This window comes from Raphanus sativus, chromosome 7 (assembly GCF_000801105.2).
Source record: "Raphanus sativus cultivar WK10039 chromosome 7, ASM80110v3, whole genome shotgun sequence".
Classification (NCBI taxonomy): Eukaryota; Viridiplantae; Streptophyta; class Magnoliopsida; order Brassicales; family Brassicaceae; genus Raphanus; species Raphanus sativus.
The window spans coordinates 4910825-4924820 of NC_079517.1; the positions used below are offsets into that span (position 1 = coordinate 4910825).

Here is a 13996-nt window from a genome sequence, read left to right on the forward strand (position 1 = left end):
ACCCGTTGGGCCTCACTGGGCCGTTCTAAGTTTTATTTCCTTAAGAGCCTCTTTTATTATTCGTCTAAATCTTCTTTTTTTTGAGCAACACTATTCGTTTGTTGTTCAAAAAAAAAAGAGCAACACTATTCGTCTAAATCTTGTAATCAAAACATTATGATAAATAATTCAGTAATATAAACAATAATATTTATATTTTCTTGGTGTAAAAACGATAATATGAATTCAAATCATCAAAACAAATCAGCATAGAAAGGTTTAAAATGTTTTTATTTGATTAACTGAAACTCATTATATCAATTGGGTATCAAGTACCCTACAACGGTTTCAAGATAACAACAACTTTGCCATGGCTTGGAGGTAGTGATCAGAAACGTTTTGAAGGCAATGGGGTGGAAGAGAGAAAGTGAGAGAATAGGGTGAGGGATTGCGCCGGAGCAAAGACCGGGACCTGATGACCAGCTCCTCTAACTGTAGCGAACGTTAGTCCTCCAGCGTAAGTCTCAACCCATCCACCCACTTGACTCTCGTGAAACCATGACCTCCACGGTAACATTACCTTTGGTCCCATCTTCTTTATGCTATAACGCGTAGATGTTACTGGTACTCTCCCATCAGTATCTCCGCTATATTAACCAAAATTTAACAGATTTTAAAACTGATTTACAAAGAAGTGGATTAACTAAAGGTGAACAAAAAGCATAGACATGTATATGTACCTATAGATCCAGATGCGTAGGCCGCCCGTCAAAAGCTTCTGGATGGTGGGAAGCACGGTGGATGGAGCCTCACTCCATCTCCTTATTACCCCGCTGAATAATAATTGATAACGCACATGCATATAATAAACTTTGCTCATTAGGATCAAAATGTAAATTGGATGGTCCATCTTTTCTAAAATGTCATACTAATGGCCGGAATTTAGGGGTCATAAACATTTTTAGATTAATCTAAATTTTTTTTAAAAAAAAATTGAGAGTTCTGAAACCTATACATAATAGTTTTTTAAAATTTAGGGATGAACGTTTTATCCGTTGTATCTAAAACTGGCTTGTTAGCACAAATACACAATAACTTTAAATATTTAAAGTTACAAACGATCGTCCGATCTATAGCCATTGCTAGTACTACGCAGTGGAAGTAGGACAAACCTGCAAGGAGTGTATGGATAAGGAAGGTTTGTTACGTTCGCATGGAGCGCCACCTGCACATCTTTCCGGTTGAAATAGTTTTCGGTATAGGCTTCTGTGCATGGATCGTACCCGGCAGCAGGAAACTTATCCCACATGTCCTGACCATTTTGAAAATAATCAAAGAAACATTACAAGACAACAAACTAATATATGTCGTCCCTATAGCCAATTTGCGCAGTACAGAGTATACGTACGTGATAAGTAAAGAGACTAGGAGACACGACGAGTTTAGGTCTTCTTGGAGAAGAAGACGACGAATCAGAGGAGAGGCAAACGGGAGTATAGATGCTGTATATATCGATATCGTTGTAAGCTTCCGAGAAAGCTTTGATGTTTTCGATGCATTGTATGGTCTTGTTGCTCGTTTGCTCTTCCTCAAGACGGCACGTGCTATGAAGGTTACTATGGAGCTCGTCAGATACTATAGCGTGGCTCCATGCGTAGTCTACTAGTCCTGTCATGTCTGTTTCCTCATTGATAGCCGCATTCCCAATCTGCAAAAGTAGTCACCAAAAGGAGACCTTTTACGTTTACTTATATCGCAAGAAATATAGTTACAATGTGTCACAAGTAACATACCATGAAACCCTTGAGATTGATGCGAGAGTCTCTTGGAACCTTCTTGTTCCTGTCGTAAATGACCTCCGCAAGCTGAGGAACATAGTGACCTGACAAATCGTGAAGATCAAAGAGCATATCATTCAATGTTGTTTATATATAGGTTTGTATAATTCATAAACCACCTAAAACTGGATTGGTTAAGTACTTACCTGCGTAACTCTCTCCGGTGAGGTAGAACTCGTTGGACCGAAACTCAGGGAATTTCATGAACCAGTTGATCAAGAAAGTAAGAGAGTCCTCTGAAGTAACTTGATCCCCAAGCTTTCCAAGATCCACCGAGTTATTAGTATACGAGAATCCAACCCCTACCGGTGCTTCCAAGAACAACATATTGGCCTCTACAAAATATATGTTTTCAAAAATGTAACCACAACTAATATTTGTATACATAAATCGTTTTATTACGTTTAAAAGCAAATATGGGTAAATGTGGTTTAGTTTGCTGCACCTTTGTTCCAAGAGAAGTCGTTGAAGGTAAGGTTGCCACCGTTGGTGCGAACAAGGAAAGGGCCTAGTTCTTGTGCAGCTCCATAGGCTACCGATGAGCAACCCGGTCCTGCATATTCAATCTATGTAATTTAGTTTTCTAAATCCTTTAAATTCCTAGTTGCTTTATAAATTGATAACTGATAAGTATATAGGTGTTTAACCATCATGTAAGTCAAAAACGTATATCTTAGTCTATAAAACATAATTTTCATATATAATGTGATATATATAACTAATTTTCTTATAAACTAATATATCAGATTACTAAAGGTAATGTCTTCTTTTTGCTGTCACTCACCCGTTTACTTGAATAATTACACACTTTTTCTGTTGATTCATATATGTATTTAATAATGTCCACGTAAACGTTGTTTGTATATTTCTATATGTAGTCGAATATTCAACATCTTATCTCGTCGTCCCCAGCACCGATTTGAAAATACGAGGGTGGTATTTCTCGTACCACTAAAAATCCTGAATATTGGAATGTGAACCGCGTGCGAATAAGGACAAACAGTTTACAGAATCACTGAACAGACTATATATCTAGAATTTTGAAAGCAAAGAAGGTGAAAACAAATCTCAAAGTTTTAACGGCTAGAAACAAGAACTGGACATTGAATGATTGAGAAAGAAAGAAAAGGACATTGAATGAAGTCCAAGTAACTATCAGAGAGCCGGGACCATACACGTCTCCAGAGGTTCTAAATGAATACGAAAAAAACAGTGTGAACATACTGATTTTTTCAGACTGTTGTTTTCAATGCTATGTTCCATAAGTTTTGCTTTCTAAATAATTTGGAACATCAGCTGATACAAAATTCGCTAATCACTTAACTAAGTCGAGTTTTTTTCACTATTAAAAAGTTAATTAGAAGCTCTGTTTTCACTAAATATTATGATTCTTTTTTGTACAACAAAAGGCTAATCAAACTGTGTAGATTCCAAAAATATTATGATTCTTTATTAGATGTATAATAGGATATGAATAAATATATTTTGCATTTTTGCAAGAAAAGCTACAACAGATGAAAGCGACGGGTAATAAAAAGACACGACAACAAATAGTGGAAACATATCAATATCATCTTTTGCGTCATGATATGTAATTTGAGTATGTGCTCGGTTTGCCATGTCAATATACATGTATAGGACAGACTATAGTTTTCAGTTTTGCACATTAATAAGAAGTATATAAAATAGTCATAAAAAGGCAAGAAACTACTGATGCACCGTTGGTTATAACGATTACAGTATGCAATTAATATTTCTCTCATTCCCAGCGATCATATCTGTTGTTACTTCTAAATTAAGCATTTCAGTAGGAAACAAAATGACTGAAAACCATTATTATCGAGCCATACACGGCATCTAACTTAGATTAAGTAGGAACGACCATTTACTATCTCTTGCAATATATTTACTCAAGGAAAAAAAGAACCGTTAAGAAATTATCACAAGGCAGGTTACTTGTCTTTGTCACAAGAGAGTAGGAAAGACAGATGGAGCTTGGTAGGGTAATGTGCACAACTTAATCTTTTCTCAGACCAAGTTACATAGCATTTAAGTAAACTTGAAATACAAAAAAAAAAATTAGTCCAAAACGAAAATCTTAAATAACAGCCGAAAACATTTCTAATGTGTTTAGTAAAATGATATATGTTAGTTTCTTTTTTTTTTGCAACTGAAGATATTTTTTTAGTTTCTTCTTACATTCTATACGCATGAGAGTTTTGGAAGACTTTTGTGATATATATATATGGATACACATGAAAATTTAAACGAATTTCATGTGACGTATGTACGGTTAAGAGCATCTCCAATGTATTAATGCAAATTTTACTTTAAAATGATGCAACTCCAAAATGGAGTAAAGTTTTACTTCAATATATTACTCCATTTTTTACTCCAAAATAGTTAATAATTGTTAGTAATATCTTAAATTTATAAAAGTTTACCAATTAATCCCAACTATTTTATATTTGCAAAAATACCTTAAATATAATTTATTTAAATTAAATATTTATTATTAAAAAGTACAAAAAATCATAAAAATAGAATAAATCATAATATATAAGTTGGTTAGATAATAATCATTAGAATATTCTTCCCACAAATGATAAATTAATGCATTTCGTAATGAAAAACGAGCTTTTTTATCTTTGATATTCCTAAATCGAGCAAGAAAATTTTGAACTCGGATATTTAAATCACTTATTTTATGTTATTTTTATTTTGTATTATTTATGTTGTTTAATTATGTTATGCATTTTATGTCAAATTATTAAATAATGAAATATCTTATTTTTCATGTTATTTCATCATTTTAAAATATTATTAATTAAGAAATAAGAACATTAAAGATTTAAAGGACAATTGTATAAATAAAAAAAGTTCAACTCCAAAATGAAGTAATGTGTAAGATTACTCCATAAATGGAGTAACCCTAGCTATTATTCTATTTTAGAGTTGAAAATGAAATGGTGTTGGAGAAAATTTTACTCAAAAATGATATTTGGAGTAGAAAATAGAGTAGGGTTGGAGATGCCCCAAGAACTAAGCATATAGTAAAAACTCTCAAAAACAGTGAAATTTACAATTAAAAATCATTAGAAGTTTGCATTATTATAGTTTAACAAAAAAAGTATTATTATAGTTTAACAAAAAAGTAAAAAAGATGGTACTGTTTTTTTTTGCTAATTAAAAACTTGTACTATAAAAAAGAAAACTTGTACTATTGCGTCTTTGTTTATGTAAACGAGGGAGAGAAAGAGAGAGAGAAACTGACCTCCGTTGAGCCAAAGGACGAGAGGACGACCAGAAGAGTTGTGTTGGGCTTCGAAGAACCAATAGAAAAGTGCCTTTTGCTTCTGTCGAGGCCCTAGATCCACGTAACCGGCGTAATGTCTGAAGTTAACCGGTGGTTGGCCGGGCAAACCAGTCACAAGGTCCTCCTCTTTCCTTCCCGACGAAACCGTTACCTTCTTCTCCGGTTTCCTACCGTAGGCTATCGCCGGCAACATGAGAACGAGCAGTAGCCATAGTGCGTTCTTCTTCATCGCCAAAACGTCTTTCTCCTCGAAATGAGTAAATGAGAAAAGAACGCCCCCACTTCTTTATTTGTATTGCTTTTTTTTTCTTATTGGACCAAAAGAGACATGCACAGCTCAGTGGCGGATCCAGACCGACTATTTGACGGGGGCACAAAATTAATTAATAATATTAAATTAATATAGAAAATTATTCATAAAAATTATTAATTGCTAATAACAAAGGATAAATAACAATAAACTGTTATAACAGCAATAACACTAATTTGTTTCAATTCATAATTAATTTATATTATTATATTTTTACAAATGTTATTAATTACACATTAATTTTACAATAGATAACAATATGTCAGTATCATATATATCTTTAAAAATTAAATTCTAAATTTATTAACTTAATTGCGAATGATTTCTTATTTTAATATTAATTAGTATTATTCATTTATTATCCATTGTGGATGGTTACTCTTAAAATAAGGAAATATGCTTCAAAGCAAATTTAACTCTAAATATGAAAATATAATAGAAAGAAACTATGAAAAACAAATAAAGAAAAGACATTGCTAACAAGGAAAAAGAGAGAGTAATATTAATAATAAAACTTTGTCCAAAAAAAAAAAATATTAATAATAAAACAAAAAGTAGGGAAATGCTACTACAATAACTAAAGAAAGATACAATACACTAGTACAGTGTGAAAGTGAAACAACACATTAATTAATAATTATACAGCAAAAAAAAAAAAAAGACGCCAAGTAGGAGCTTCGAACGTCTTACATGCTGGAGTTAACTAGAGCGTCTATACCAATTGCTCTATCAGAGTTAACAGTATAAGGGACACCTAAGTAAAGTTTGTAAAGTAGTTGGGGGCACGTGCCCCCGTACGTGACACTGTAGATCCGCCCCTGGCACAGCTCCTTTTCTTTTTTACCTTAAAGTCTTTTATTTACATGATAGGAATATATCTTTTTAATTGTTTATTACGAGTTCACGTGAATATGTTACAACAAAACAAAAAGACCGAATGATATATAATTTTTAATTGCATAAGACAAAATTACTGTTTATGAACTTTTTGGTGAATGACAGATGAGTTTTCCTAGAACTAAAATATGTGACCATATGAATAACATGATATTTTAAAAAAATAAGAATAACATGATGATCATTTAAATATGTATCTACTATCTATGAAAGATAATGAAATATAGTTTACAAAAAAAAAGATAATGAAATATTTTAAACTAATTAATATTTAGAAGCTTTTCTAATTATCAGAGTCAGTCACGGCGCACTATCACACCGAAGCTTCTGAAAGAAAACATTGACAAGACCGTAAATCAGATGAGAAGCTTCATATGGCATGATAAGAAAAACACTCACATTCGTGACGGTACTACTATATCATATCCTACTGATTAGCCTCATCCACGATTACATTTTCCCAATTTTATTTCACTATAATTTTTTGTTACAAATGCTACTTTTCAAAAAATCAGTGGAAACGATGGCACAAAAAAGTCAACAACCTGAAAAATCCCCCAAAATTAACGAATCAGGCATCAAAAACAAACATTAAAGAGAGACGTTCAAAGATTTTTCTATGTTCTATTCCATTGATCTCACATTCATATACATTGGACTCTAGGAAGAGTATTACATTATTCTCACCACACAGCTAACATGATAAATCGCAAAACAAGCCAAATAAAAGACGCACTGAAATCTTGAGTTTTTCATAGAAACATGCAATATGACTTGATCATTTGTGGTGCTGATTAGAAGCGAGTAGAAGGCAACGGGGTGGAAGCGAGAGAGTGTGAGAATAAGGTGAGGGATTGCGCTGGAGCAAAGAGCGGAACCCAGGGCCGGCTTAATACAAACATGGCCCTTGGGCAAGTATTATTTTAAGACCCTATAGCTAGTTAATTTCTTAGTGTCGACAAAAAGAATAGTTATTTTTAATATTTTTACTCCTTCAACTTTTGAACTCGCACCAGCTTCACAACATATACATAACTAACCAAAAATTTTTGTGATCAAATATGCTAATGAAGATAATCAAAACCTCTAAAATTATTGGATTAAGAACGGGCTCTGGGGCGGTCGCACTGACCGCCCTCCCTATTAAGCCAGCTCTGGCGGAACCTGATGACCAGCTCCTCTAACTGTAGCAAAAATTAGGCCTCCGGCTTAAGTCTCAACCCATCCAGCCACTTCACTCTTGTGGAACCATGACCTCCAAGGTGACTCCACCTTAAGTCTCATCTCCCTTAAGCTATACCGCGTAGATGTTACTGGAAGTCTCCCATCCGTATCTCCGCTATTAACCAAAAGAACCAGTCCTATTAAAACTAATTACCAATTGTTTATAATGACTAGCTATATTTATTTCTATATAACTTATGATATGTTTTTATAATGTTAATACCTATAGATCCAAATGCGGAGGCCACCCTTCAAGAGCTTCTTGATGATGGGAATCACGGCGGTCGGAGCTTCAGTCCATTTTATCACCGAACTGATTAAACCATGCACAAGGCGCACACATACTTTAAAACCAACCTCAAACATACGAATATTGATAAAACAATTATTAGCATACTAATTTAGTAGAATGTAAGTAATTTCTCACTGTTAATTGATTGTGAGATAAAATTGTGTATGAAATGAACTTGTAACACTGACCTGCAAGCTGTGTACGGGTAAGGTATGTTTGTGACGTTTGCCTGAAGTGCGGTCTGCACATCTTTCCTATTGAAATATTTCTCAGCATACAGTGGTGTGCACGGGTCGTACCCATAAAGGCAACCTATCCCAGATATTCTGACCATTCAAAACCATTATAATTTCATCAATGATTGATAGAAACTAATAAAATCAAATTATAAGAAGGTTAATGTTACGTACTTGTGAAGTGAGGAGATTATGAGACATAACACGCGTATGTTTTTTAGAGGATGACGAGGAGGAGAGGCAAATGGGAGTGTAGATGATGTATATATTGATTGCGGCTTAAGCTGTAAACCCTGTAAAACTTTTGTTGCATTGTGCCGTTCCGTCTGGGGTTAGTTTATCTCCAAAACGGCACGAGTCGTGAACGTGTTTATGAACGTCGTCCGATATTAAAGCGTGGCTCCACGCGTAGTCAACTATGCCTGCAGCGTCTGTGGGTTCATTGAGTACGGGATTTCTAGTCTGCAGCAGTCAACAACCAAAGTCCAGTTGGTTTTCCTTAAAGATGTTCATTTCAATATACGTTTACTTGTATATCAAGAAACGTTGTTTTCTTGTTCCGAAAGCAACTGTTGTCCGTAATACATATATAGTGTCATACCATGATGCCCTTCAGATTGATGCGAGAGTCTCTTGCAACCTTCTTGTTCCTGTCATAAATGACCTCCGCAAGCTGAGGAACATAGTGACCTAAGAAAACAAAAATCGCTACTCAGTCTTATGTGTGTATATATATAGACATACACATGCATGCATGGAATGAATAGGTAGATAGATAGAGTGAAAGCAACGATAAACATCTCAACCAAAAGATTATGAAACCACATTTGGGACCTGTTAGCTCAACCAAGGACTTTTAGGAAATTCTCGTTTGGGATCTGTTTGTTAAACTAGATGAGTTTTCAACCTAAAATCAATTGGTGATAAAAGAAGTGGTCTATCTATTTTATTTATTGCTTAAGATCATTTCCAACTTCCGATATGTGACATTTATTCCTAATATGACCCTTTGAAATGATGACCCTTTGAAAGTTAATCTTGGAATGTTTGGGCAATGAGCCAATGATCAATAGGCCGACTTTGGGCTGGATCGATAATTGATTGAGTTAAATTGTTTGAATTGGACTCTGATATTATGTTAAATTAGATGAGTTTTCAACATAAAACCAATTAGTGGAGAAATGGTCCATTTATCTCTACAAATGATAGAAAATATTATTCTTTCAAAAGACAAAGCTCTTTATTAATCAAATTAAAAAAAAAAACTGAATACGACTTTAAAATCTAAAAACTATATAAAAGAATATCATAAAAAATATTCTAAATATTTATCCGCATCAAGATCTATTATCCAAACTCTACTTGAAAGTCCTTGAAGACCAAAATATAACATTTTACAATACCACACTTAAAAGATAAACCATGTCAAACCAAATTGAACTAACTTTGGACTTTTGATTCGTTGTTTATGTATTTTACCTGCATAACTCTGTCCAGTGATGTAAAACTCGTTTGATCGAAACTCGGGGAATTTCTTGAACCAGTTGATCAAAAACACAAAAGAATCCTGTGCGGTAACTTGATCTCCTAGGTTTTGAAGATCAGTTGAGTTATTGCTGTTCGAAAACCCAACGCCTACCGATGCTTCCAAGAACAAGATATTGGCCTCTGCACAAACATTTGATTTATTAAAAAATTAGTACTAGAACTAATATATATTATCTGTATACATAAATGTATTCATTATCTTTAAATGTAAATTTCATTGTTATAAATAGTTCGTTGTACCTTTGTTCCAAGAGAATTTATTGAAGGTGAGGTTGCCACCTTTGGAATGGACCAGAAACGGGCCTTGTGCTTGCGCAGCACCACTAGCGATCGATGAGCAACCAGGTCCTGCAAAATCTCAATAAGTACTGATGATCAACAGTTTAAATCGTTAAACTAGATGAACAAGTCTGATTTTTGTTAAATTATTATTATTTCTATAACTTTTATAGAAAAGGGGTGTTTAGACCATCAATATCGGTGTCCTTAGCAATGTTCCTAAGTGATTTTGGGCTCAAATTTAAATAAAAAAGGCCGATAATTATAAGTACGAGTTCGATTGTCCTAAACTAAGAACTTTTTTGTGGCGTCTTTGATGCCACGCGTCAGAATGGGAGATATCACAAAGTTTCTTCTACGCCTTCGACGAAGCAAGCTTACTCTCTCTCGTGATCTCTCCTGATAATCTGGGTTTTGTAATGGAGAGAAGAAACTGGCTTGGGCTTTGTCGAATTGGAGCCCTTCCAATTTTAGGTTTTTACCAGATTGGAGGAGATTGAAGCTACAATTTCGAAGAGAGGAAACGTATGGAGGGAGAGATTTGGAGACGATCGTCGGTGGCGAGTGGGAGAATAGATGATTACGGTGGCGGTGGTGACGGAGATGCGGCGGCGAAGTTTGGTGGAGAAGGGACGAGCGGGAGGAGAAGAAAAAAGGGACGTGGTCTAAGAAGGAAGACGTTATGCTGAGCGAGCGTGGAGAAGTTCGGACCGAGGAACTGGAGCGTGATGGAGTGGAATATTCCTGGTCGGTCGGAAAAGTCGTGATCGTTGAGGTTAGTTTGATATGTTCTCTCTCGTGTTCTGTCTCAGTTTTGCAAATAACAAAGAGATTTTAGCTTAAAGTTTTAATTTTCTTTGCGTGATTGAGCAGTGAATTATGCTGAAGAAGAGATCAAGAAGCAAGCAAGCTTCGTTAATGGCGGATAATTCTGGTCTAATATGTTATAGTTATTTAAAAAAAAATTACCTAAGGACTAACCAAAGTTCCACCAATATTCACTAATCTCATTAAAATCCCTAAACAAAGTCCTAAACTACAAAAACTAATAAAAAACACTAGGGACTTGGGCAAAAGTCCCACTGATATTGATGCTCTTAGACCATTATTATCGGTGTCCTTATGCTGAGTTCTAAGCATTATTGGGCCAAAAAATAAATCAAAAAGGCTAATATTACAGAGGGACGTCCTTAACTAAGAAGTTTTCGCGTTGGTCCTTATGCCACCTGGCCGGATGCAATTGGGTGTTAATTAGAAAGGAGAGAGAGAGAGACGCAACGAAGGCGAGAACACCTTGTGCTTCTCCTCGATGAACTTCTGAATCGCGTATTGGTTAGCTCCAGTTCTCTCCTTCAACAATACAATCGCATCCTTGATCATCTTCTTTGGCTTCACTTTTTAGCTTTCTTCGTCGTCTTGCCTCCCTTCGCAGCAGGCTCCGTCGTAACTGTCGTGTTGATTCCGTCCACGGGAGGAGGGATATTCTCTTGATCGACCGCTGGACTCGTCATCTGAAACCGTAAACGTAAGCTTTTAAGAGAATATGAGAAGTTATTATGAGAATGGGTGATGTGATCGTATCATCGGAAACGTCCGATTTATATATTGACTCAATGATTCAAAGGTTTGATCTCGAATTGACTCAATGATTCAATTTATTGGTTTAATTTTTCTAGCTAGGAAAAACTGTGTAAAATTGATCCCTTTAGGCTCAAATCTCTGGTAGTGTTGTTTGTTTGTTAGTGTTGAATGAATCTTATCTAAACCCTTTTTGTGTGTGTGACAGGACAATTTGTCTTTTCCGCTTGTTTCTTGTGATTGGAATGCGGATGAAGAGATACTCCTTCTTGAGGTAAAATCATTCACTCAAACGTTTCTATCACCTAACGTATTTTGGTTTTGACTCTTGGGAGGTTTGGCTATTGTTTTTTTTTCTAGGCAATTGTGACATATGGGTTTGGGAATTGGAAAGAAGTTGTGAACTATGTTGGCAGTAAGACGCAGGCTGAGTGTATTGATTACTTCAACTCTGCTTGCATGCAGTCACCTTGCTTTCCCCTTCCGGTAAGAACACACATGATCTCCAGATATATTGACATTTGTCTCGTTTATTTTTATTTTTTACTAAAGCTCTTGGCTGTGTAGGACTTGTCTCGTACAAATGGAAAGAGCAAAGATGAGCGTCTTGCTAAGAGTAAAGAGCACGTTGTGAAAATAGGTCTGCTTGATGATTTTGGAACTCTCGTATATTATTAACCTTGAAAGAAGAAACTGAGAGCTCATTCTTTTTGTTTGTTTGTTACAGAAACAACTGCACTTTTGATGAACCTATCTCCAAAAGAAGAGCTGCCAATGTCAGCTGAAATCAAGTATGTAACAACCAGTGTCCCGTGTGCTATATTCCCCTGCCTCGACTTGATGCTCTCGCTGCAAATCGGTTCTTTATTGGTATGCATATATCCTATTACAAGTCTTTTTGATATTCAGATTGTATGGTCATGAAGCTATGATTTTGCATTTCATTATCTGATGAATTGGAGTAGTTAGAAGGGAAGAATGAGTTGTAGTTTTGTTAACAATAAGAGTTGGATGAGATGAAGAATAGATTTTTTGGTTTTTGTTTTTTTTTTGTTCCAACTTTGTAATTTTATTATGTTTTCAATTTTAATGTTATATGTTTTATTAAAAACTTATCTTTTATATATAGTTACTTATTAAAAAAAAATTATTTTGCTAAGAGACAACAAAAGTCCTACCAATAATCCATATTTTTGGAATTGTCCTTAGCTTTGTCTCTTAAGGAAAAAAATAGTAATAAAATAAGTTAAGGACTAAAATTTAGTCCTACCAATAATGTTGCTCTTAGATGATTCAAATTTTTGAGTCTTTTGTCGTCTTTCTTTTTGTAAATGATTATATAAAGCAGATAGTTATTTGTCGAAATGCGTGACTATGGAGCTTTTGACCCAGTGATGGTAGGAACATTGAAATTTACGATAAGTGTGACGATACACATACGTACGTATGTAGAGAGAGAGAGAGACTGACCTCCGTTGAGCCAGAGGACTTAGAGGACGGCGAGAGGGGTTTTGTTGAGCTTCGAAGAACCAATAGAAAAGTGACTTCTGCTTCTGCTGAGGCCCGAGATTAACGTAACCGGCGTAATGTCTGAAGTTAGCCGGTGGTTGACCCGGTAAACTGGTAACCAGGTCATCCTCCTTCTTACCACAGGCTAACGCCGGCAACACCAGAAAGCACAGCAGCCAGAGTGCGTTCTTCTCCATTGTCACACGCTAGCTCTTGCCTCTCTGTTTACAGATCTTCTATATACAGTAAAGAATAAATCGAGGCCCGACGCCTTTTTATAATGTGGTTATCATATAACCTTAGTCTCACACGATCATCTTTTCTTCTTTTGACACATCACGAGCGTCGCGGTTGCAGTAACTAGCAAATGTAATTGATTGAGTGGTGCTGTTGTTATTTGAACTTTCTGAATAGATCTTTCAACGATCGGCGTTTCCAGACATTAATTTATTACTTCTCATTTAAAATTCTTTTATAGGTTTCGAAACATTGAATCTCACAGTGGCAATTTCTGTTGCTACTATTTCAGATATCAACAATCTTCTGAGCCCGAATATATTAAAGAGACCCAAACGTTTCTAGCCCAAAATGGGATGAAATGGATCTCTAAATAGGTACAGCCGCACCCCGCACAGGTAAAGAACAAAGAATAATACTAGAATCAAAAATCTCGACATATTTTATTGGATAAAATTGAATTGGTCATCGAGAAAAAGCTAAATGAAGAAGTGCGACGTAGAAGTTAGGAACGTGATCACTACGATACTTATTTTTCTTCCTTTCAACTTTACTTTGGTTTTATTAATTTTATCTTTGTGTTTCATTAAACTAATCCTTTCCATCAGGATGAATCTTTTCATCCTGATCTATCTACCGTATTGAATAATGTGATTCGTTATTGGACACACGGTTTTGTTCATACATCTGAATTCATGATGTAATCGGACAGGTTTGCTTTGTCACTATTTTTTTTGAATATTCCAACAACAA

At 35.1% G+C, this 13996-nt stretch overlaps 1 protein-coding gene and 2 long non-coding RNA genes across 8 annotated transcripts; 1 reads left to right on the plus strand and 2 right to left on the minus strand.

Moving 5' to 3' along the window:
- Nucleotides 1-251: 251 nt before the first annotated feature.
- Nucleotides 252-5442, minus strand: LOC108818386 (serine carboxypeptidase-like 35). The gene is made up of 8 exons (XM_018591345.2): nt 5092-5442; nt 2263-2370; nt 1964-2152; nt 1773-1861; nt 1388-1687; nt 1152-1291; nt 720-812; nt 252-626 (listed from the first exon to the last, which is right to left on the minus strand). The coding sequence occupies exons 1-8, from the start codon at nt 5360-5362 to the stop codon at nt 368-370; spliced, it is 1449 nt and encodes a 482-aa protein (XP_018446847.1). The 5' UTR covers nt 5363-5442; the 3' UTR covers nt 252-367.
- Nucleotides 5443-6270: 828 nt separating this feature from the next.
- LOC108814645 (uncharacterized) lies at nt 6271-11141 on the minus strand. Its single transcript, XR_008936893.1, has 7 exons — nt 9881-11141; nt 9572-9760; nt 8694-8782; nt 8267-8554; nt 8045-8182; nt 7788-7877; nt 6271-7679 (listed from the first exon to the last, which is right to left on the minus strand). It is a non-coding gene; the product is annotated as an uncharacterized LOC108814645 (long non-coding RNA).
- Nucleotides 11114-13495, plus strand: LOC108814647 (uncharacterized). Of its 6 annotated transcripts, none has more exons than XR_008936892.1 (6): nt 11114-11251; nt 11322-11543; nt 11706-11771; nt 11858-11983; nt 12065-12137; nt 12225-12608. It is a non-coding gene; the product is annotated as an uncharacterized LOC108814647 (long non-coding RNA). The 6 variants fall into 6 exon arrangements; XR_001943680.2 differs by adding an exon at nt 12843-13495 and having other exon boundaries at nt 11178-11543; nt 12225-12367; XR_008936891.1 differs by adding an exon at nt 12846-13495 and having other exon boundaries at nt 11178-11543; nt 12225-12367.
- The last annotated feature ends 501 nt before the right edge of the window (nt 13496-13996 follow it).

What these genes read in the sequence shown, in the direction of transcription:
- LOC108818386 (XM_018591345.2), bottom strand. Translation starts at nt 5,362, where the DNA reads ATGAAGAAGAACGCACTATGGCTACTGCTCGTTCTCATGTTGCCGGCG. An exon ending in TCAATCTCAAGGGTTTCATG is followed by an intron (nt 1,688 to 1,772) that starts GTATGTTACTTG and finishes CTACTTTTGCAG; the next exon opens with ATTGGGAATGCGGCTATCAA. An exon ending in CTAGTCTCTTTACTTATCAC is followed by an intron (nt 1,292 to 1,387) that starts GTACGTATACTC and finishes CAAAATGGTCAG; the next exon opens with GACATGTGGGATAAGTTTCC.